At 33.0% G+C, this 26,377-nt stretch overlaps 2 protein-coding genes across 2 annotated transcripts; both read left to right on the forward strand.

Moving 5' to 3' along the window:
- Positions 1-23,042: 23,042 nt before the first annotated feature.
- On the forward strand, positions 23,043-24,758 carry LOC138341670 (uncharacterized). The gene has a single exon (XM_069293255.1). The coding sequence runs from the start codon at positions 23,043-23,045 to the stop codon at positions 24,756-24,758; it is 1,716 nt and encodes a 571-aa protein (XP_069149356.1).
- A 674-nt stretch (positions 24,759-25,432) lies between these two features.
- Positions 25,433-26,013, forward strand: LOC138341672 (uncharacterized mitochondrial protein AtMg00810-like). The gene is made up of 2 exons (XM_069293259.1): positions 25,433-25,778; positions 25,832-26,013. The coding sequence occupies exons 1-2, from the start codon at positions 25,433-25,435 to the stop codon at positions 26,011-26,013; spliced, it is 528 nt and encodes a 175-aa protein (XP_069149360.1).
- The last annotated feature ends 364 nt before the right edge of the window (positions 26,014-26,377 follow it).

Here is a 26,377-nt window from a genome sequence, read left to right on the forward strand (position 1 = left end):
TCCAATTCAACTGTAGAAAATAAAGATTTGGCATTACATGATTGTGCAGTTTTCCGATTCTCGCTTTCGGCCGCCTCAAGCCATCCGCTTTTCTTCTTTTCCCTTTTTTTTCTGAATTATTTATTTTTAAGTGATGGATCTTACCCACTTATTTTATTAAATATATGTTAAAGGGTATAAGGTCTTTAACAAATTATTACTTTAGTCCATTAACTATCTATTTAGTCAATTACCTACAATTACCCATAAATTAATTAACTCAAGTTAAACGAATAGTTCAAAATTTTGAAAAATAACCTATCGGGTCATTACAAACTGCTTCCATTCATTTCATTTTATCATATTTTATCTTTCTAATGGTTAATTTAACAAATTCTCAAAGCTCAATTGAATTAGATAAATACACTATTTTAGAATTGAAATTTAAATATTTTGAAATCTATACAAAAATACTATACGATTCAATATTTCTCATATCAATATAATAAAGAATATATATTAAATCTGATATGGTGAAAGTTCATATAACTTAATTCTCGAACAAAATATGAGAACAAAATTAAATGGAGAATGTATATATTTTACAAATTCATAAATATTTCTCTACTCCTTCATTGAAAGTGTAATTTTGCGAGATATTATTATGTTTCATTGATGTAATAACAGAAGCAAAACTTAACTTTTTTATTACAAATATATCATTGCAGTGATTTTGAAATTCATACATATTTTGCAACTTTTTTTATGGCATCAGACAATGATCGGTCAAACATAAATAACAATATATACTGCATTAAAAGGAATATGAGCATATGATAAATAAGTTAAAAGAGAGAGGATGAAGAGACTCTCACCCTAATGATAACAAGCTCCAAATACATATAGAGATGGGAAAAAGGATAAATATATCTCCGAACTTTCGTAAATGGTATGTGTATACCCTTCGTTATACTTTCAGGACATCAATACCCTTGTCATCCAAATTATCGAGCATATATACCCTTTAAGTTAACAGTGGTACACGTGTCTCGATCCTAACCACTGATATGATACTTCTTAAATTTCTGCCAAAAATTAAAAAGATCCACCAGAATTAATCTCGAAACCCGCCCAAATACATAGTACCCATTACCCAATAATATAAACTCAAATCCCCAAATCAATTCACCTAAGAGCGAGAAACAAAAGTGGCAACCATAGCTCCGCCACTAGACGACCACTCAAGATGTATAATTGTATGTCGAAGCGTGATCAGAAGGGATAAATATTGAAGCAAGATTATCAACCAAAGCAGATTTCGTCAACGAGGACACAACTAGGTGATTAGTCACGAGAAATTTGAATCCTTTAGAGAAGAGATGCAGGATCGGATTTGTAGCAACTACAATAACATAATGAAGGAATTAATTTGCCTATGTCCCCTGTGAATGAACACAAGAAGAAAGGAAAAGCTCATCAACTTGGCAGTAAGCAATATGCTAAACAAATTGTTGCTGATTTGGGCTTTGAGGAATAACTCTTCTATGAGTTTTTTTTCTTCATATTATGAGTTTATTTTTTTTAAAAAAGAACCTAATTTAAGATCCCACATACGACCCAAAACTCCTTTTCTTTCTCATTCACATCTTCTATCCAAACAAATCTAACCTTATTATTTAACTAAAGTATTATCCTATAATCAGTCTTTGTGCTTGTTAAGATGGGTCTTTCTATTCTACGAGAGGGCTGAGGAGAAGTTGGAGAATTTAGTATTGAATTTGATTTTGGGATGAAGATGGGGAAAGATGTTGCTAAACAAGTGTTTAAGTTGCTTAATTTTAAATTAAGTGATTCAAATTGGGGATTTGGTTAACATTTTTGGGATATGGGTATTATGTATTGGGGCGTGTTTTATAATTAATTCGGGTGGATTTTTTAATTTTTGGGAAGAAATTTAACAAATATCAAGTTAGTGGTGAGCATTGAGACATGTGTACCGCCGTTAACTTAAAGGGTATACATGTTCCAAAATTTGGACGGCAAGGATACTGACGTTCTGGAAGTATAAACAAAGAGTATACGCATACCATTTACAAAAGTACGGGGATATATATGTCCTTTTCCCTATAGAGATTGTCAAATTAAATTTTATTCAAATTTTTGTAAGATAATTTCTAATATTTATTGATTTACTTAAAAATTAGTATAATGATGTTTTTCTCAAAATCTCTTATGATTCATTTACTCTCAATGTTCAGAAAATTGATATAGACAATGCACTTTAGGGTTATTTTTTTTATTATTAGTATATCTTTATATGTATTTTCCGTTCTTTTTTTTATAAAAAAAATAGGTTTAAATACGATTTAATATATATGCTCAAAATATATACATAATTTATTGGAATTCTTTTCTTTCTCTACTTCCTATTAAGAAAAATAATTATGTTTTTCTTCACTTATAAGTACACTAACAAGTATTTATAAAACATTAAAATCTTTTAAGTGATAATAAACATAGAAGAATATATAAATTAGAGATCTTTTAAAAAAATAATTGAATTGAAAGGTTGATTCCTGCGTAAATTAGATTAGAAATATTTGAATAAAATTTATATAAAAATTTTCAATAACGCGCGTAGCGCAGCCAAACTCACTAGTTAAATTTATATAATTAGGAGGTATATTTGTTAAAACTCATAAAATTTAATTTATAAAATTAAACTTTTGTTGATGTGTAGTTAATTATTTTTTATATCATATCATATCATATCATATATTTATATAAAGGAGAACCCTAAGTGCGCCTACATGGTGGCACCATGAGCCAGAATTTCCTTTTAATTTATTTTATTTTCAAAACTTGCCTTATTTTTTCATGAAATGTTCTGAATTTTATGTAAAATTGCGACTTTTATGAAAAGTTGCTACTTGAATGAAAAGTTTTGACTTTTATGAAAATGTGGGACTTTTTTGAAAAGTTGTAACCTTTCTGAAGGGTTGTAACTTTTTTGAAGAGTTGTGACCTTTTCGATAAGGCACAATAAGCATTTGATCACAATACCCTTTGTTTTCTATAAATATAGGAATTTTCTCTGAACTTCTTCTTTTTCCTTTGTACATTTAAATATTTTCTCATCTTTGGCCCTATTGAGTGATTTACTGACATCATTGTTTTGTATCAATACACTAGTGAATATAATTGTTTTATAATGACATTATATCTACTCCCTTAAACCTTAGGTACTAGACGAGAATAATCCCCTTAAGGAATACTGTGTATTCAGTGGGCTCGATTTATTCATTACGTTTCATTCTATTGATACAAATTCGAATATGCTTTTTACAGTCATTCATTTATTCTTATATTATTAATTGTTGTTTTGGAGTACATTCTTAATACTTTATTATTTATGTTTAATTTATTATTATAAGTTTTTTTAGTGCAGATTAAATAACGAGTGCTAATTGGCTATTCTTCTAGTTTTTTCTACTGGAATTGTTGAAGGTACGATAAAAGAATCTCCACAAATCTCTAATTTTTTTTATCAACGTCATTCCTTCACATACAAGGATGAGACTTTTTTTTAATTAAACTATCATTTGTGAGTTAATTGCTTTGCATGCCCATATTTTTTGTCTTTCATATTGTAAAGTATCTATCTTTACAAAATTTTATTAATGGGTATTATATGCACTTTAAGGAGAAATTTGATTGAAGTATTGTATATGATACACTTTGACAATGTCCATCCTTTAATATTTTTCTTTTTCCATCTCATTCAACTCTTCAAAATATTTTTGATGTGAAATAAGACTATTTTTGCCAAGCTTAATTTGAAAAATATGAAAGCAAAATATATGTCTATTAACATAGATTTATTGATCTTCATTGCTGAACATTTTAGTTATATAGGTTAGACCCATTTTTAATTTTTCATGTTCAAAAATATTTCTTTAACATGAGTCTACAATCAAACATTCTGAGCTACTTGTACTTTCATAATGCAACAGTTAGATGTACATATTTCGGAAAAAGTCATAAAAATGCATTGATGAAGCATCTAGAAGGTTCTTCAAACCAACAATTTAATGAAGAATGAATTTCCAAAAGGGCCAAAAATATTTTTTTCTTGTGTTTCAAATTTATTCTTCTCCTTCTACAAATTTTATTAGAGTAACAAAGTAACAATAATAAAAAGTACTAATTATTTAATCTCTTACAAGTAAATTTTTTCTATGAAAATTATTATGTGGTTGTGGTGTACATTTTTAACCATCTTCTAACCATAGAATTATTAGATTCTATATTTTGCATGTACAAAAGAATATAAAAATTGATGCTTCATTGCTACATAAAAATATCACTCAATTTTAACAAGATAATTATATTAGCAAACGTATATTATGATAAATTATGTAAAGTGAAAGAATATTGATTGTATTGAAGTGTTCACCTAATAAGGGAATACATGGGAGATATATATAGGGGATATAGGAAGGAGTACTAATCCTAATAGGACTAGGATTAAGGAGTACTAATCCTAATAGGACTAGGATTAGTACACAGTAAATACTAATATTATTTAATACTATTTATTTAATACTATCTATTATTATTCCCCTTGAAGCTGAGCTGAGCGGAAGCGAACGGAAGCTTCGAGCTGAGGTAATCGTCTAGTCGGATTGGGAGAGGCTTGGTGAGAATATCATCCGGTTGTTCTTCAGTGGGTACATACTGCACAGTCATGGTGCCGGCCTGAACTTCATCGCGAACAAAGAGACAATCAGCATCAACATGCTTCATTCTGGTGTGTAGGACGGAATTTTTGGCCACACAAATGGTTGATTTGTTGTCACCATAGAGAGCAGGAACGGTGTGAGTGGCGCGGAGTTGGCGAAGAATATATGTGACCCACATGGTCTCAGCAGTAAGAAGAGCAAGGGTGCGGTATTCAGCTTCAGTCGAGGATCGAGAGACCTTGGGTTGTTTTTTTGTACACCAAGAGATCAGGTTCGGCCCCAAAAAAATGAGAAACCCCGATGTAGATTTTCTGTCATTTTGATCATTCGCTCAATCTGAATCTGAGAAACCCCGAAGCTCCAAGTCCCTGGGTCGAATGAGTAAACCACGACCAAGAGTGCCAAAAATGTACCTGAGAATGCGTTTTAGACAATAATAATCATGTTCACTTGTTTGATGCATGCGCTGAGCAACTCGGTTGACAGCAAACTGGATGTTAGGACGGGTAATGGCCAGATATTGTAGAGCCCCAATGAGGCTGCAGAAGTGGGTGATATCGGCAAAGGGGGTGTCGACTCCATTCGTAAACGAAGAGACTTCAATCGGTGTTGGTTGACAGGTGCATTTTTCCAGTCCAACTTTCTGCAACAGATCTCGAGCATATTTTGACTGATGAAGAAACAAGCCGCTGCGTGTCCGAGAAACCTCCATTCCCAGAAAATAATGTAACGGGCCAAGGTCCTTCATTTTGAAAGTAGTATGCATAGCTCGAGTGACATCCTCAATGAGAGTCGCAGTAGAGCCTGTAATAATGATACCATCTACATAGACAAGAAGAATGACTGTACCGTGTGCTGAATGTCGAGTAAAAAGACTCGTGTCGTGTACGCAACACGTGAAGCCGAGTACCTAGAGGAACATTTTCAGACGTGTGTACCAAGCACGGGGGGCTTGCTTGAGATCATACAGAGACTTCTGGAGTTTGCAAACATGTTGAGGGAAGCGGGGATCAACATAGCCCGGTGGTTGCTTCATGAAGATAGTTTCATCAAGCATGCCATGAAGAAAAGCATTGGAAATTTCCAACTGATTGATGAGCCAATTATTGCGCACAGCGAGTGACAGTACCAAGCGAATGGTTTCCTGCCAAATAACACGACTAAATGTCTCGGAATAATCAAGCCCATACTCCTGATTGTAGCCTTTAGCAACCAAACGAGCCTTGTACCTGGAAATATTGTCATCTGCATTGTGTTTAATTTTGTACACCCATTTACAGCCCACTGGGTGCCGCCCATGGGGCCTAGGTACAAGAACCGAAGTTTTCTGATCAGTCAAAGCCTTAAACTCGTCATCCATAGCATGACGCCAATATGCATTTTTCGAGGCCACATAGTAGGTTGTTGGTTCACTATTGGGAAGGGGTGTATTTGGTAGTATGGTAGCCTGAAAGGTTTTGGGTTTAAAGATACCGGCTTTCCCACGGGTTAACATGGGATGAGTATTGGGGGGTGGCACGGGCGGTGGTGATTCGGGGGTGGCCGGGAAGGACCTAAAACGGATTGGGATGGAGATGTTGTGGGTATGGGGTGGTTTGGGTTGGTTGTAAGTGTGGGTGGTGGTTGCGGGTGTATTGTGGGTGACGGTCGAAGGGGTGATGAGGGGTGGTTGGGTAGTGGGTGGAGGTGTAGGGGAAGGTTGTGAGGGACCTTGTGAGTATGTTGAAAAACGGGGAAGGACGCCAATGAATGATGTATTTATGGAGGAGAAAATAGACTCGTAGGGAAACTCATTTTCAACAAATTTGACATGACAAGATATGTAGACTTTATGACTTTGTGGGTCAAGACAGTGATAACCCTTGGAGGTAGGATGATAGCCCAAAAAAATACAAGGACGGGATCGGGGTTGTAATTTGTGAGTAATATGAGGGCAAGACACCCAAAGACGCAGAGGTTGGTATAATTGGGAAGTTCTTGGTAAAAGAGTTTATAGGGTGATTTGCTGGAGAGGGTGTGACTGGGCATTCTGTTAATGAGGTAGTTTGCGGTGGCTAGAGTTTCTACCCAAAAGGAGACAGGGAGATGAGATTGATGTAGAAGAGTAACCACCGTTTCAATGAGATGCCGATGCTTACGCTCAGCCACCCCATTCTGTTTGGGAATGTTATTTACATATTTCTTTCCATTGTCACTTCGAAAAAGTTTAACATGAGAATTGAATTGTGCTTTGACCATTTTTCAAAAGTGACAAAGGCGGTGTACGCCTGTGATTTGTGTTTTAGTGGGTACAACAAAGTGTATTTTGTAAAATCATCCACAAAACAAATATAATAGCGAAAACCAACAAATGAAGGAGCAGTAGTAGGACCCCATAGGTCAGAATGAATAAGTTGAAAAGGTGCAGTTGTATGCTTCTCAGATAAAGTAAAAGGTAATTTATGAGTTTTAGCAATTGAACTGGAGTCACAATTGTTTACATGAATGGAAAAAAAACCTAATTGAGACATTAAAGAATTTATTATTTGAGTAGACAGGTGACCCAGACGACTGTGCCACAACAGACTGTGGTCATCAGCCGAAAGAGCCACCAGAGCCACATGAAAGCTTTCTGAAATAGGGTGGGCAGACGAACTTGTGCCAGGAAGAACGTACAGACCATGCTCACAGGGGCCCTGAAAAATCACCCTCTTGGAAGTATTGTCTAGGATCTGAAAATCATTAGAGATGAACAAGAGTGAGCAATTATTGTCTTTTGTGAATCGGTGAACTGAAAGGAGATTGGTTTTAATATAAGGGACATGGGTAAGGTTAACTAGGTGAAAGATAACGGTGGGGGTTATAATGTTACCCGTGCCAGTGTGAGAAATATTAAGGGACTCACCGTTGCCAAGAGTATTACCATTGGAGCCATGATAGGGATTTGGACCGTTAAGTTTGGATAGAAACAGAATTAACGTGCATGTTGGCCCCAGTATCCAACAGCCATTCAGAAGAAGGGCAGGCTTGAGATGCATAATTGGCACGGTTATCACTATTTCGACTATCCTCATACCGAAACTAGCAATGAACAGCGGTGTGTCCTGTTTTCTGACAGATTTGACAAGTTGGACGATCCCGCTAGTAAGTGCCCTGCCCGCCGCTGGAAGATGACTGCCCGCCGCTGCCGAAAGAGTGTAGGCTGTTGCTGCCGTGCTGCTGACCATCGTACGGCGGACGACTGCCCTGCCGACCGGCGCGCCCGCGGCCTCCGCTGTTTCTGCCGTAGCCGCCGCAGCTCCCCTGCTGGCCGCCACCACGCCCCCCGCGATAGTTCTGGCTTGCGGTGAGGGTGGTGGCCGGCTCCATAACAGCGGCTTCTCGGAGAAGAAGTTTGCTCTCCAGATCCACGTTGATTTCTTAACTTTTTAGACACGAGGAGAGAGTAGCCAGGCCAACGGGCGTTGGACTGATGCGAAACGCCTGTTTAATGGAGGAGTAAGCTGATGGGAGCCCCCGAATGATGCACATGACGAGATCTTTTTCTGGAATGATTTCATTCACGGTGTCGAGAGCTGTGATGATGGTGGAGACATCGTCTAAATACTCCGCCATAGTTTTTGTGCCTTTGGTAATTATGTGGAGACGATCACGCAATTGAAAAATATGAGAGTGGGAAATTGATGCATAGCGTGTTTCGAGGGCCGTCCACAGGGCTGAAAGAGTTTGTAGGATGGGACGTGTTTCTGAACCGTGGGAGAGATGACCGCAATCAAACATGATCGGATCTGGCCATCCACTGCTTTCCAGGCGGCATGGGCTGGATTGGATTTTTCTGATTTGTCCGTGGTGGTGATGACTGCCGGCGGCGGTTCTGTGCTTCCATCGACGTATCTTAGAAGGTAATTGGCCTCAAGGGCTGTAAGAACGATGATTTTCCATGTAGGGTAATTTATATCTGATAATTTTTTGGGAATCAGGGCAAGAAGATGCCTGAGAAGGAGTTTAACGCCAGAAAGAAGTGATTCGAGAGGATCCACCTCGGTTGTCATGGCTGCCGCCGCCCAAGAGAAGAGAGAGAACGATTGGTGCCCTAAAGGGAGTAAAAAAACCTAGAGAAAAGAAGATCTAGGTTTTCTGGCTCTTGATACCATGAAAGAATATTGATTGTATTGAAGCGTTAACCTAATAAGGGAATACATGGGAGATATATATAGGGGATATAGGAAGGAGTACTAATCCTAATAGAACTAGGATTAAGGAGTACTAATCCTAATAGGACTAGTATTAGTACACAGTAAATACTAATATAATTTAATACTATTTTTTAATACTATCTGTTATTATAAAGCATAAAAAATATTAAATTTTAAGAGACTTTTAATCATTCATTATATATTTACAATTCTGGAGATATGTGATAATGCTTAATCATTAAATTTATGTTGAAATGTTCTTAAAACCTTCTAAAATTTAATTTTTGCTTTTTTCATATAATAGTCAATTATTGGAAAGGTTGTTCTAAAGTTTGAAAGATTGTTTATGCACGTGCAAAGCATGGCTAAGTTACCTAGTATTTATATAAAAGTGAACCTTAGGCGCACCTATGTGACGCAACCACAAACCAAGATTCTATTTTTAACTTATTTATTTCCAAAATTAGTTTTTTCTTTCATGAAAAGTAGTAAATTTTATGAAAATTATCGACTTTTACAAAAAGTTGACACTTTTTATGAAAATTATCAACTTTTACTAAAAGTTGTCACTTTTTATGAAAAGTTCGACATTTACAAAAACTTGTGAATTTTTATGAAATGTTGCGACTTTTACGAAGAGTTGCGACTTTTATGAAGAGTTGCAACTTTAATCAAGTGTTGCAAGTTTTATGAAGAGTTGCAAGTTTTATGAAAAATTGTAATTTTTATGAAAAGTTGTGACTTTTCGAAATAGTTGTGACTCTTCTGATAAGGCACCACAAGCATTTGTTAGCACTATCCTTTGTTGTCTATAAATAGAGAGATTTCCTCTCATTTTAAAACAACAAAAATTCAAAACTTCTTCTTCTTCTTCTGCAGAATTATTTATTTGTGTATTTTGCTCGTGTTGAATGACTGATTGACACCATTGTTTTTGTATCAACACACTTGTGAATATAATCATTCTATCCTGAGAGGATCTATTCCTTTAACTATGGATAGTAGAATGGAATAATTCCTTAAGGGAACAATATGATTAAGTGGGCTCAACTTTTCCTATATGCTTCATATCATTATTACAGATTCTTGTATGTTTTTTTACAGTCACTTATTTATGCTTATTTTATTTTTTTTATTTTTCTGTACATGTTTTAAACTTTTTTTTATGTTTATGCTTTTGATCATTATGTTGAAGTAAAGATATGTTAATCAAGTATTTGATGTAATCATTAGACTATTGGTGTCATGTAGATTAGAATTCTTAAATTTTTAAAATAAATTAGTTTAATCTTTATAGAGTTTTCAGTGGCTAAAGATCCATGGGATGTGCAACAAAGGACTTTAAATGTTCAAAAGTTAGGTGGTTCAACACTATCTTGGAGTTTTATTTATTCAACTTTCTATCTTATCAAGGTATTCAATCGACTAGTCACATCAAAAAATAAAGGAATATGGTGGGGATGGTTAGTATTGTACTCAACCTAAATCAAACGTGTGGGCTTCAAATGTTAGGTTGGAGTCAATGAATTACCCTTTATAGTAGGATGAATATATCTTTTAAAGAAATAATTACCTCCTTATAAACTTTATATTACAAGTCCCAAAAACAATAAAGTTTTTACCATATTGATCAAAACATAAACAATAAAATACGTCTTTTGGCTATAAAAGTAGTGTCATCGACTATGTATGATTTTGAATAGGGACCTGCCATGACATTATTTAATCCAAATTATTTGAGCAACATATGTTATTTCATTGAAATCCAAAATATGTGTTCTTATATTTAAATTAGTTGATCAAGTACGAAACAAATGATATAAGATGTATAATATTTAGATTGTGTATATAGCTGCCTTGAGTAGGAGAAAAACTCTCGCAATTGATAAATATAATGTTTCTACAACTTATTCAACATACAAATATCGTAAGTAAAACAATTACACATCTTTCGTAAAGACTTTGGTGATGAACAACTACAGTAAAATGAAGAATTAATAATAATATTCTTAAACAATGAAAATCAAATCCTTTTCGTTTTAAGATTAAAGAAAAGAATTTAATTTCATCTTTGGATAAAATATTCTTGACAATTTATTATAGGGTTGTACCCTCTTAAAACCACATGTATTTATCATATGTTCAGAAGTAGATTATTGATATAGTTCACCACTGCGCGAAGCACAAACAACTTCCATTAAAGTTGTATGGTAGGGACATTTTTTATTCATCATACATTATTGGGAGAAAACAATGAGTTGTCTAGTTTATCCTGATTCTTATTTGTTTTTTGATCAATTTCAACATTAATTGTCCTTTCATCTTGAAATCATTTCTCTCTTACTTTGGGATTACATCGAACCCATTGATAAAAATGTGTGATTTATGTGAACAAGAGGTATAATAAATAGAGTTTAGGAACAAGAATTTAGATTCATAAAGTCCATCATTTATTTGTATCAATGGATCTCATGGGCTTCAACATGTCTACAAAACAATAGTTTTCTGAACATTTGGTTGAAAGTATCATTCATTGTCTCGAAATTTTTAGTAAGACTTGGGAATTATATAGAGGCATTAGATAGGAACATACATTATTTTAGTTTTTTAATAGTTCAGTTGGTTTACTATTTGAACTTTCGCTTGATGAAGGTTAAATTCTCCATGTCATTTTCCCCTCCCCTGCTCCCAATTTGTTTGAAAAAGGAAAAGAAAAGCGGTTAGTGTATGTTTCTAGATAGAGAAATATATGAAGGTGAAAAATATTACTGTTGTGTGATGTAGCTTTCTTTGAAATTTCTATTGCAAAAATTATGCATTGACCTGAGGATAACAAACATTGTTTCTTTTCGTGTTAGGGAATCAAAGAAGGTCAACATCTAAAAAAGTTGATACAAGACTATATTACTTCGTTCATTTAAGTAGGAGATGATGTTTGGTGCTTCTAAATTTCTTAAGTTTGAGTACAATTGTTCTCTACAAGTGTTTGTGTCAATCTATTATTGATACTAAGCTCTAATTTTGTGATAACTTGTTTGTGTCCATTGAGTGTTTGTTTTGCATATGTATCAACACTAGGTTATCCTATTGATGCAAAAATTGTTTTTCTTGCAAGATTCATCTAGTGTTGATATTAAACTTTAATTTACGAATAATTTGTTTAATAAGCATAAGTACCAACACTAGTTGATCCTATTGACGAAAAAATTGATTTTCTTGCAAGATCTATTTATGTCCATCTAGTGTTGACACTTAACTTTAAATTTTGGAAATAATATATATGTTAAGCATAAGTACCCACACTAGTTGATCCTATTGATGACAAAATTGATTTTCTCGCAAGAGCGATTTTGTCCATCTAATATTGACACTTAGCTTGAACTTAGGAATAGTGTGTTTTTAAGTATAAATACCAACACCGGTTGATCTTATTGATGAAAAAATTAATTTTCTTTAAAGATTGATTTGTGTCCATCCAGTGTTGTCACTTACCTTCAAATTTAGAAATGATATATTTCTTAAGCATAAGTACCAACACTAGTTAATATTATTGATGATAAAATTAATTTTCTCGCAAGATCAATTAGTGTCCATCTAGTGTTGATATTAAACATAATATAGGAATAATGTGTTTACAAGAATAAGTACCGACACTAGTTGATCCTTTTGATGATAAAATTAATTTTCTTGCGAGATCGATTTAGTGTACATCTATTGTTGATATTAAACTTTAATTTAGGGAAATGTGTTTGTTAAGCATAATTATCAACAGTAGTTGATCCTATTGATGACGAAGTTGATATTCTTGTAAGATCGATTTGTGTCCATCTACTGTTGATATTAAGCTTTAGATTAGAAATAATGTGTTTTTAAGCATAAGTACCGACACTAAATGATAGTGATGATAAAATTGGTGTTGTTGCAATATTGATTTATGTCCATCTAGTGTTGATATTAAGATTTACTTTAGGAATTAGGTGTATGGTAAGCGTTGTTATCAATGCTAGTTCTATTGATGAAAAAATTGATTTTCTTGCAATATAGATTTGTGTCCATCTAGTGTATTATGCGTTAATTTAGAAATAATATGTTTTTAAGCATAAGTACCAATACTAGTTGAAAAATAACTTGTGGTTGCACAATTGGTAAAAATATATATCCAGCCACGTTTTGTTCCAAATACGACTAGGACGCAAGACATTATATATCATCTGTATATCAAATAATAATCTCAGTTAATATAGATTTTGAGATGAAACTTAGGGAACATATCATGTTTACGAGTCCATACGAAATCTTACTCTCTAAATTTAGTTTGATTTAAGCTACTAACTTGAATAATCACTTCTTCATTAAAGTCTATTACCATTTGATATTAAATGCCTCAACTTTTGCCGGAATTTTAAAATTAGGGATGTAAAGATTGTAGAAAAGAAATTTCATTTTTTAGAAATCTCAGACAAATAAATTTATATCTCTTATAAATAAAAAGAAGACGTAGCCAAAAACTATAATAGGTTACACTTTTATGCTAAGACACAAATACTTCACTACATTAGTCATATTACACTCATAACAGATCCAAGCTTAATCAAGATGAATGACTTGAAATATATGTCACTACAATGTCGATTTGGTTGAAAGGAAAAAGGATAGGAACACGAGAGATGAAAGAGTTATTTCTCCTTTTTAGTAATGGGGATAAGAGAAGACTATATCTTATTTACTTACCTTCTAGTATACCAAATAGAGGAATTAAATGCTCTGGGCTCCACATAGTGCAAAATAATCAATGAACTTCACTCTCCATTAACCTTATGTCTTTCCCTTCTAGGAGTCAAGTCTATTATAAGTATCAAGGCACAAATAGAATAGAAAATCTATTGTCACCTCTACCCTGGGTAATTACTGCTTGCTATTAATAGGTAAAATCGTGCTCTTCAGCGATTTGTGGAAATAGAAAGACTTACAAGTGAAAAATAATATATTAGCGAAAACATTAAGAAGGTTTTTGAAATGAGTTGTTTTTATGATTATAAAAGTAGGACACATTAAAAGTGTGTCCATATATGTAAATGGTTGTTGCCAATTATGTCATACTTTAACAACGCTTATAAATGTAGCTTATACCATTAAAGAGTACACTTTACAAGTGTTGTCAATATTATCGCCGCTAAAAGTTTTGTACCACAAATTCCTAGAAATGTTCGTATTGATTCATTTTATATGAATTTTATTTTTTTACTATTTTAGCCTATATCTTCAATGTACTTTTGTTGATCAATAAATTGTATTATATTATAAGCTTTGAGCAAGTGTTAAATTTTTTTCCCATTCAATGTGTTCGATATCTATATTGGAGTTGAAGGTGCAACGTGTTTGATTTTAAAAAGGTGTGAATGGAAAATGAAGAGTTGCGACTTTTATGAAGAGTTGTGACTTTTATGAAATGTTGCGACTTTTATGAAAAGTTGCGAATTTTATGAAAAGTTGTGACTTTTATGAAAAGTTGTGACTTTTATGAAAAGTTGTGACTTTTATGGAAAGTTGTTACTTTTATGAAAGGTGACGACCGTTCTAAAAGATTGTGACTTTTCCAAAGGTTTGTGACCATTCCGGTAAGGCACAATAAGAACCTTTTCGCACTATCCTTTGTTGTCTATAAATTGAGGGATGTCCTCTTATTTTAAATATACTTTATGGACGTCTTCTTCAACTACTATATCTAGTATTCTAAGTGTATTTTACTGCCGTTGAGTGGTTCACTGACACCGGAGTTTTTGGTATATATACTTTGGTGATTGAGATCATTTTACCGTGGGAGGTCATATTCCAAATAAAACCTCGGATACTAGAGGGGAATAATTTCCTTAAGGGGACACTGTGAATTCAGTGGACTTGATCTTTTTCCTATTAAAAATTTTCCAGATTCTGGTATGTGTTTTACAAACTTTAGATTTGTTAATTAATTTCAGTTCTTCTATTCTTTTGTTCTTCACTGGTTCATTAAACTTGGTAACTTCGTGTTTCTACAAAGTTTGTTGGAATCAGTAAGATTCTTTTGACACATATTAACAACAATTATTCTTTAAGAAAAATATTTCATATTTTTTTAAAAAAAATAAGTTTCTGATTCTAGTTTAGCTACTAATTTTAATTTTCTAGTTGTGAAAATGTTCTTAAACTTTGTTTTCTTACAAAGATGTTCAAAATTTTGTTCTACGTATGTTTTGAATACAAGATGAACAACAATCTTAGGGAAATTATTATACAGTTAGTATTTTTTTGTATTCTACTGATTCAGAGAATCTGATCATGGATGTAGAAGATAAATGCATTACTTCTCCATAATTCGTTGCTTTGTTTTAGCAAAGTCGAAGTGAGAATGTAATAATTTTTTTATGGTATTCCGTTTAAAAATAACCAGGTAACCTTCTTATTAAATTATATATGGATGAAAATAGTTTGTGAGAGTTATCATCTTTGATTTATTTTTTTAATTATGTGTATCTTTGGAAAAAGATCTGCAAACCATATGTTGTTGAATAAATTTTACTTTGCATATATTGATGCTTTTAAAAATCTTTAGTTTCCAAAAATGAGAGATACATATTTTTATTTAATAAAAAGTATGTAAAATTGTTATAGTTCGAAGACTATTTGATATGAAAAACAATTCTATGTGAAAGAATATGTGTTATTCTGTTTGGAGAAAAAAAACTTTTGTAGTTTTGTACTCTATGAGAAATGTTAGTTTGTCTGATTTTTGTAGACTAAAAACTTTTGTTGTTTTATACTATGGATAAATTTGACTCTTCAATTGGTTTGAAGAATATGAAAACTTCACATAATAAGTCAGTGTTGTACTTTTGATTTTCTATAAACTTCAATGTAACATAGAAATAAATTGTACAAATTTGTTTTATCCTATTGTTAATATTTAAAATACTAAGTGGCATGTCTATCTATGATAGAGAAAAAAAATCAGTGACTTAGAATTTGTGATTTTGTATTTCTATGGAATGAAGATTTGACATTGTGTAAACATTGCCAAAGAGAATTGCAACACTATAATTCTTTCGTAGAATAATTTTTCCAACATTAAAATATGTGGAAAAACTATTTTCAAATACTTGGAAAATATTTTTGAGATCACATTTGAAATGTGGTGGTTATTTGCTTATGATTAGACTTGGTGTCTAATTTAACTTTGGAGCAAAAGATATGAAATTTAATGATACTTTTGTTGTACCCACAAAATTCTTGGAATATATTTGGTATTGTGGTTGTTGAGTTTCTCTATTACAAGTATATATTGTGACTAGTATGAAACATCCAAAATATATTTACTTGTTCTAAATAATTGTGTTCTTTTATGAAAAAAAAATCACTTAAAGTGTTGTGATTTTTCATGAAAAAATATCTCTATTATAATAAAAATAGTTGCATAGACATAAATATTGGTGAATAGTCATTTGTTATGTTTTTGTAAAAAAAACAGTTGGACTATATTGTCTTTATTGAACCCGATGAAACATTGTTTACAGGTAGTTTTATAACAATCATATTGAAAGTTATGGAAATGTCCTTCTGAAAAGGATATTTGATAATCTAAACAATGTTTGTATCACACAAAATTGTAAGAAATAGGAACAAAATATTAGTAAGGAAAAAGCTACCTCGCGAAGAGCTTTTCAAACTCAATGTTTTATTTGTTCTTACTTCCTTGAGTCAATGTTTGTGACATGAACAGATAGGGCATGTCAATTACAAAACCTTGTAAGAAAATGTCAAGTTTTTGTGGAATCTAAGTATGTTGAGCATTCTTATAAATCTATTGAAAGGAATTCTAATCCCTTAGAATTGATTTACACTGACATTTATGATATGAAGTTAACACCATCTCATGGTGGGAAAAAGTATTTGTTACTTTTATTGAGAATTGCATTAGAAATGACTATACCTATTTGTTAAATTGTAAGGATGAAGCAATAGAAATGTCTAGAAAATGTAATATCGAATTTCAAAATCAGAGTGAAAAAATATATAAGAAGTGATAAGAATGGAAAATATAAATCTCATTGTGTAGAAATATGTTTGAAAAGTAAATTATCAAACTACAGCCATATTCACCTCAATCTGATTAAAAACTGAAGGTTGAAAGAAATGATGGGTGCATTATTTATAAGTTCGGGTTTACACAAAACTTGTGTGGAGGAACTATCCTTACTGCAGAAGGGATCAACAAAAAGTTTTGTCCTTTTAAAAAGAAAGTGATTTTGTTTGATCAGAATACAATATTTTCAATATGAGAAATGGAAAGAAAGGAAATCCAACTTGAAATATTTCAAAGTGTGGGGGCATCTAGTCAAAGTCCAAGATCCTATTCCTAAAAGAATTAAAATAGGACCTATGATTGTGGACTGTAAAATTAGACTTGAGTAGTCTAGAGAAGGGTCTAAAAGGCCTAGGAAATGAAAATGGTAATGTACTTAATAAAGAGATTCAGAGGCTTAGTAAAATGTGAAAGGACATTTACTTCCTTCGAATATGATTTTGTAACATTTTCTTTGTCTTTTGTAGACTCATTCTTTGGAAAGATGGTGTCAATAAACAATATTTAAAGTTAATTGATATTCTTCAAGAAAATAAACCTTTGGGTTCAAAATGAATCTTTAGAAGACAAAATAACAGTTGATGGAACTGTTGAAAAATATAAAGCAAGACTTTGTGTCAAAGGCTTTAAAAAAAATAATCTTGTCAATATATATATACTCGTTAGTAATTAGAATTATATCCATTCGGATGCAAAAATTATTAGTGTGGTATATGACCTCCAAATTAATAAATTGAATGTGTAAAGAACTTTCTTAAATGTAGAATTGGAGGAAGAAATTTACATGGAACAACCCGAGGGTTTTGTGGTTCCTGATAAATAAAAGAAAGTATGTGAACTTGTTAACTCACATTATGGAAGCACCAAAACAATGACATAATTCAATCAAAACATGTCGGCAAATGGATTGAAGAATGAAGGAAGTGATAAATGTGTTCACATTAAAATTATAAGGTCATTGTTTGTTTATATATTGGTGATATGTTGATCATCAATAGAGATACTAATGACATAACTTCTACTAAATGTATGCTATAAAGCAAGTGGAATGAAAATTATTGAAGTTGCTAATGCGATCTTAGATATAAGAATTCGTAGGACTCCATAATGTTTAACATTTTCACAGTCTCATTGCATTGAAAAGGTACTTAACTAGTTCAAATAATTGAATGTCAATATTGTCAAGTGGCCAATAAATGTGACCTTTTCATTTCAAAAGAGTGAAAACAAAAGTGACTCATAATTTGATTGTGCTAGATTTTTGGGAAGCATGATGTATATCATATAGTGTGTGCGATATGAGATATCATTTGCTATTTTAAATTGAGTCCGTTCACAAGTGATCCCAAATAAATTCATAAGATGACAAAAAATAGAGTTTTGGAGTACTTAAAATAATACTTAAAACTATGTCTTGCATTATAAAAATATCCAACAATATTGAAAGATATAGTGATGCAAATTGAATCATCAGAAGAATGAAGTAAAATTCACGAGTGGATATGTATTTACTATTGGTAGAGGAGCAGTCTCTTAGAAATATTTCAAAAGAGACTTGTATCGCTAGCTCTACAATGATCTTTGAGCTAGGTGCTCTAGATAAGGTCGGTGAATAAGTTAAAAGACTCCGAAATTTCTTGATAGATATTTTTTTTTGGCCCAAACCATTGGTATTAGTATGCATACACTTTCACGGTCAAGATGCAATAGGTAGGGTATTGAGCATGACGTATAACGGAAAGTCTCGTCATATACGACATAGACATGATACTGTTAGAAAACTACTCTCTAGTGGAATTATCAGAATTTACTATGTAAAGTCAAAGGATAATGTGTCGGATCCACTTACAAAAAGGCCTAACTAGAGAGAAAGTTAAAAGATCATCTAAGGGAATGAATTTACGGCTTAGGACAAGTCATCATGACGGTAACTCTATCAAGCAGACTGGAGATCCAAATAGCTAGATTCAAGGAGAAAAGCAAAGTTGTGAATGACGGTTCGGCATTGTCAATAAACTCAATCAATTCTCATGATGAAGACAATGCTCAGGGACAAGGATACAACATTAAGGCTTGTTAATGAGTTAATAAATCTTAATGGTTTTAATGATTTTCTATGTTTGGCAGAGTTGACCAAATAGTGTATCTACGCGATAACAGGGTTAGAAATCATCTATTTGATTGTGAAGTGTAAGCCGCTTTAATGAAGATGATTGTCAAAAGCCCATCTCTCTATACACTCATGAAACCAGGAGGTGTTCATGGATAAAACGAACACAACCGTAAGAACCATAAATGGTAAAGGGTTAATTGTGTGACATATGGTTGTCAAGGTATACACAAAAGTTCGACGGTTCAAACATATCACATCTACTGGTTGACCAAGTATATCAGACGTATGTTCACTACGAAAAGTCCAAGGGGCAACCTACTTATCCAGATGCAATTAATTCTTGCTTGTAAAGTACACATACATGTCCGTTTCTTTGTCTTCAAGTCATTCCCCATTCATGCGGGGGATTGTTGGATTTTAAAAAGGTGTGAATGGAAAATGAAGAGTTGCGACTTTTATGAAGAGTTGTGACTTTTATGAAATTTTACGACTTTTATGAAAAACTGTGACTTTTATGGAAAGTTGTGACTTTTATGAAAGGTGACGACCTTTCTGAAAGATTGTGACTTTTCCAAAGGTTTGTGACCATTCTGGTAAGGCACAATAAGAACCTTTTCACACTATCCTTTGTTGTCTATAAATTGAGGGATTTCCTCTTATTATAAATATACTTTATGGACTTCTTCTTCAACTACTAAATCTAGTATTCTAAGTGTACTTTACTGTCGTTGAGTGGTTCGCTGACACCGGGGTTTTTGGTATCTATACTTTGGTGGTTGAGATCATTTTACCCTTGGAGGTCATATTCCAAATCAAACATCGGATACTAGAGGGGAATAATTTCCTTAAGGGGATACTGTGAATTCAGTGGACTTGATCTTTTTCCTATTAAAAATTTTCAAGATTCTGGTATGTGTTTTACAAACTTTATATTTGTTAATTAATTTCAGTTCTTCTATTCTTTTGTTCTTCACTGGTTCATTAAACTTGGTAACTTCGTGTTTCTACAAATTTTGTTGGAATCAGTAAGATTCTTTTGACACATATTAACAACAATTCTTCTTTAAGAAAAATATTTCGTATTTTTAAAAAAAAATATGTTTCTGATTCTAGTTTAGCTACAAGTTTTAATTTTCTAGTTGTGAAAATGTTCTTAAACTTTGATTTTTTACAAAGATGTTCAAAATTTTATTCTACGTATGTTTGGAATACAAGATGAACAACACAAAGTTCCCCATTAAAGAATAAAAACTTATAACGAAGTTAACTTTAGAGGAATAAAGCGCTTCACTATTCCTCGTTATGGCGGAGCGCTTTATTCCTCGAATTTGAAGTCACTTGTTTTTATTGTTTAATGTTTAATGTTAAACTTTACACCTCAAACTCCAATGTAGATATCAAACATACTGGATGGAAAACAAAAAATATATAACACTTATTCAAAGCTTATAATATAATACAATTTATTGGTCAACAATAATACATGCATTGAGGATATAGGCTAAAATAGTAAAAAAAATTGTTCATATCAATTTTATCAGTACTCCCAACAATTTGTGGTAGATTTATCTAAAGATATATTCTAACTTTATTCGTTAATAATGTAATGTGGATCATCAACTTCAATAATACTACTTATGTAGTAAGGATACAAAACTAATTATTTTGTTTATGAGATATATATATAATTGACTTATATCAATTAATTCTTTACTCGTACTTTTTAACAAGTGAAATGAGGTTAACATCATATAAGTCAATCTAAGATATAAAATATATAATTTATGTACCATTAATAGCTTTTTGTTTTTGTTTGTTAGGCAATTTCTTCTTGGAAAAGAACTATTGGCCTTTTTCAGATATATGTTCACGTTCTTTGGATTTTTTGTTCTTATTAACATTATTTTTGTCTTTCTACTTTTGTAATTAGATCATATCGAACAAATATTGTGAAATATAAATAGCTTAGATGTTGCTTTTAATTTTTCACTGTACATGTTCTATGTTATCGAAGTACAAAAGTTGAAACAGATTGTGAATGCTAATAAGAACAAGAAATATGAAACACAGTGAAGGTAAATTTGAATGAAGGGGACTATTTTGAGAACATACTATGTAACAAACAAAAGTAACACTATCACTGGTGCATAATTTATTAATTCTACATCATACAATCAACTTATATCAATTATTAATTCTTTACTTGTTCATTTTTAACAAGTAGAATGTGATTAGCATGATATAAGTCAATGTAAGATGTCGAATTAATAAATTATGTACTATTAAAAGCTGGTTGTTTTTTTTTGGTTAGGTACTTTCTTCTTGAAAAAACACTCTTGGCCCTTTTCATATTTGTGTTCATCGGGTTCTTCAGATATGTTGATTTTAGTGACATCCTTTTGCTCTTTCAACTTTTGTGATTCGATTATACTGAACATATATTATGAAATACAAATAGCAAGACGTATGAATTAAATTTCATGTTCGTACAAAGTAAACCTTTTCTTCCATATTGATGAGCTCTTAGTTGAAAAATTATAAAATTATATTGACCAATTTTAGAAATCCAATTAAATACTAAAATTTTTTTGTCAAGAAAAAATTGTAATAGGACAATAATATATTTTTTGTATGAATTATAAATAAAAAAAGGAGAAATCTTTTATTCAATCACCATTATGTTTTGTTTAAATCAAATTCAAAAAGTATGAGTATATATTCATGCAAAAGTATGAAATACAGACACTAACCATTGAGATATGTAGATTACAAATGAAAATATGAAAATAAACGTTAAGAAATATATGAATTAATTTCACCACAAAGAGGAGACCAAAAAGTGAGAATATGTGTCAATTTATAGTTCAACTAATTTTGATTTTGGCACTGTTATTTGTAGTTTTGATTATTTGACAAACTTGGGGATTTTGTAAAGGTACCAGTTTCTTAATTGAGTATTGCAGGGTTCTTGCTTGAGTACTGCAGATGAAACAAACCCAGGGACCTAGTAGAGGTACCAGGCTCTCATGATGAGGAGCCAGTTGATTGCCAGCTGGAGACGGTACAGAAAGTAGGTGCACACTTCCCGATGGCGCCAGAAAGTGTGACTTTTCCTGCCAATGGCAAAGAGGTTTAGGAAAGTGACTTGCTCATATAAAAGGCAATTTCCTAAACATTTTGTTTAGTTTTTACAACTTGATAAAAACTTTTCAATAACTCTTGCAAAGGCTACTGCCAAGAAAAACGCAGAATCAATCCAAGAACAGCAGAAATCTCTTGAGCTTTTAGTGTAGCTGTTTAGGAATATATTCTCTTGGTCTTACATTGTAAACTATTCCTGAAACTATAAAGGAATCAGTGGGTAGTGTTGAAATTCTAAGTTATCTAGGTGGGATAGCTTAGTGGGTAGATTCATTTCTACTAAGGCTTGTTAAGCAATAGAGACTATTTCTTGAACGTGAGATTAAAAACTTTTTCTCACCTTTGTTGTAATCGTGTTTCACTTTTGCTTGTGAGGATTAGTGAAAACGATTAAAAATTCTGTGAGACAGGTCGTGGTTTTACTCCCTTAAGCAAGGAGGTTTCCACGTAAAATCGTTGTGTTGTTTAAACTGCATTTACTTTCTGTTTGACTTGTTAGTGTGTCAAGGGACCTGGTCCATTGACTGATAAGTGAAGGCATATGTTCTAACAAGTGGTATCAGAGCAGACACTCCCTATTTTGTTAACACCAAGGAAGTGATATTTGTTCTAGATTGGCTGCTCCACTTAATCTTGAAGAAGGTCAGTTGTCAACAAGACCTCCCTGTTTTAATGGACATTTTTACAGTTGGTGGAATGTTAGAATGCACGATTACCTCATGGATGAAGACAGCGAGCTATGGGATATTGTACTTGAGTGACCTTTTGTTCTGATGATGGAAGAAAAGGATGGAGAGAAAACTAGTCTTGTTCAAAAGCTTAGACAGAAATACGACGAAGCTGATAGGAAAAAGATTGAAAAGGGCTACAAAGCTAAAACTCTTCTTGTCTGTGGGATAGGACCTGATGAGTTCAATAGAGTGTCAGCTTGTGAGTGTGCTAAGGAGATTTGGGACTGTTTGAAGACTGCTCATGAAGAAACTGAACAAGTCAAGGAATCAAAGATTGACATGCTTACCTCAAGGTATGAGAACTTCAAAATGAAGAAAGGAGAAAAAATTCATGACATGTTCACAAAATTGTCTTCTATTACAAATGAGCTGCAAAGTCTTGGTGAACCTATAAGAATGACCAAACAAGTCAGAAAAGTGCTTCGAATTCTTCCAAAATCTTGGGAAAGCAAGGTTGATGCCATTACAGAAGCCAAGGATTTGAAGGTGCTGACTATGGATGCTTTGATTGGTAATCTGAAGACACATAAGATGAATCGAAATTACGATTTGTCAAAAAAGGAAGCCAAGAAAGATAAGTCATTGAGGCTAAAGTACAAATCAAATGAAGATTCCAGTGATGATGATATGGCATATCTCATCAGCGGATTTAAAAAAATTATGAGAAAAAACAAAGTGTATAAAACAGGAACAAATGGTACTAGAAATGCTACTCAAGGTGATACATGCTACACGTGTGGAAAAGCTGGGCACTTTATCAGAGAGTGTCCTATGCTCAAGAATGAAAACAAGGAACATAAAAAGCCAAGAAGTGAAAAAGAGAATCGAAGGGACCTGGTACTTGGTAAGAGAGGTCGAAAAGCTGCTGCAGATTTGGTGGTCAAAAAGGCTCTTGCTGCATGGGGTGATTTTTCAAGTGATTCAGAAGACCCTGATGAACCAAAAGATGTGTCCATGGTGGCTGTACATGAGGAGGAAACTGTTTTCAATGAAATGTTTGCTCTCATGGCCCATACAGAAAATGAAGAAGAGAACAACCAGGTAACTCTTGTTGATATGAAAAATGACTTGGATAAATATTCTCTTAAAAAATTGAGAACATTGGAAAAAGTCATGATTGATTCTGTAATCGAGTTAACATCTGAAAGAGACACCATGAATGCTGAACTTGACAGTTTAACTGAAAACAAAGTTAAACTTGAAGAGAAAATGTCAAGAATGGTGTCGCTAGAGTCTGATAATTCAAAACTTAAGAACCATTTGAATCAGATAACTGAAGAATCTGAAAAGCTAACTGGAATGTCAAATTGTTTAAGAGTTGAAATTGAAGAAAAATTGAAATACTCTGAGAAAAATTTGGTATTATCTTTGGAGAAAAGCAATAGATTAGAAAAAGATATTGTCAAACTTAAGGAAGAATTTGAAAAATCTCTTAGGTGGACAAAATCCTCTAAGTTGTTGTCAAAAACAACAAACCAGAGTTATTTCAATAAGAAAGGACTAGGAAGTTTGAATATCACTCCTCCCTTTAATCCTCACAATAAGTATGTATTTGTGTCTGACAATCTGCTTGGTCTTCACTGTGGTAAAAATGGGCATTTAAAGGGAGAGTGTGCTAGCTGGAAAAATTCTCATGAAACGCTCTCTAACTATGCTGTAAGGCAAAAATTATCAAATGAGAGACCTGGTCCTCCAAAACATGTTTCAACTGATAGATTTTCAAATAAAAAATCTGTTTCTACTACCAAAGTCCTTTGTTAGAAAGATTCAAAAACTGCCCTATTGGACTAGATACAATCTGATCACTCCCTTATCTGCTTTCTGGGAACTCAAATTGAAATGGGTTCCCAAGCATAAAAAGTAATTCTTGTTGCAAGTGAGTGAGAGGAGCAGCAGTCAATGTTGGTATATGGACAGTGGATGCTCTAAACATATGACTGGTGACATCAAAAATTTCCTCTCACTCAAGACACTTCAGGAAGGAGGTGTCTCTTTTGGTGATGGAAAGAAGGGGTATATTTTGGGTGTATATGTTTTGTGATGAACAATGGAAATGATGATCTGGGAAAATTTGATCCTAGAAGTGATGAAGGAGTGTTAAATACAACGAAAGAATTCAGTGCATTGAAGAAAACATTCATGTTGTTTTTGATAAAGATGGAACCTAACAGACAATGGATCAAATGATGAAGATGATGCGTTCAAGCTGTTCAATTCATAAAAAATTTTGAAGGAAGTGAAGCTAATGCAGAATAACAATTGAAAATGACTTTGATGATCAAAATCATAGTCAACCTGAAGAGGCTGATGAGGTTGGAATGTGTGATGAGGTACCTGGTACTACTCTGAATTTCAGTCAGAGTACATCAAATTCCCCAGAAAATGATGACATTCTTGATTAAGAAGAAAATCTGTGTGAAGAATTCTCATCATTAATGGTAAAGGAGTTTGAAATGAGCATGATGGGTGAATTGACATTCTTCCTAGGTGTGCAAATCAAGCAATCATCAAATGGGATCTCAATATATCATGAGAAGTACATTAAGGAGCTGCTGAAGAAATTCAATATGTTTGATTCTAAACCTATTGATACTCCTATGGGAACAAATTCCAAGATGATAGTAGAAGAATCTGATCCTCTTGTAAATCAGACAATGTACAGGGGAATCATTCGATCCTTGTTATATCTGACTGCTAGCAGGCCTGATATTGTGTATAGTGTTGGAATGTGTGCCAGGTTTCAAGCATGTCCTCGTGATTCACACCTGAAGGTTGCAAAATGTAATCTCAGATACTTGAAGAAAACAGGGACCTGGTTCTCTTCTATCCTGCAGGTGACACTTTTGATCTGGTTGGTTTTGTAGATGCTGATTTTGCAGGTTATAAAGTTGACAGGAAGAGTACCTTTGGAATGGTTCACTTCCTTGGATCATCACTTATCTCTTGGGGTACCAAGAAGCAGAACTTTGTGGCTCTTTCAACTGCTGAAGCAGAATATGTAGCTGCTGCAGCTTGATGTTCTCAGTTGATGTGGATCAGGCAACACTTGGAGGATTTTGGGAGTCACATCAAACCAATTCCTCTTATGTGTGACAACACAAGTGCTTTTAGTATTGGAAAGAATCCAGTCCACTATAAGAGAACTAAGCATATTGATGTTAGACATCACTTTTTGAGAGATAATGTTGAGAAGGGAAATATTGTGCTTACCTACTATCCAACGGAGGAGCAAATTACAGATATCTTTACCAAAGCCCTCAGCAAGGATCAATTTGAGAGAAATCGATTGACGTTGGGGATGTTGATCTCCAAGTGATGCTATTAGCTTCGAAAAGTTGAACTCCCTTGATGGCTAAAATTGCAGTGCAGGTATCCTTTGT

This window comes from Solanum lycopersicum, chromosome 1 (genome assembly GCF_036512215.1).
Source record: "Solanum lycopersicum chromosome 1, SLM_r2.1".
NCBI lineage: Eukaryota > Viridiplantae > Streptophyta > Magnoliopsida > Solanales > Solanaceae > Solanum > Solanum lycopersicum.

Excerpts from the sequence above, each read along its gene's own strand:
- LOC138341670 (XM_069293255.1), top strand. The coding sequence starts at position 23,043 with ATGGAAGAAAAGGATGGAGAGAAAACTAGTCTTGTTCAAAAGCTTAGA.
- LOC138341672 (XM_069293259.1), top strand. The coding sequence starts at position 25,433 with ATGGTAAAGGAGTTTGAAATGAGCATGATGGGTGAATTGACATTCTTC. Across the intron at positions 25,779-25,831 it reads ACACCTGAAGGTTGCAAAAT|GTGACACTTTTGATCTGGTT; the intron begins GTAATCTCAGAT and ends TCTATCCTGCAG.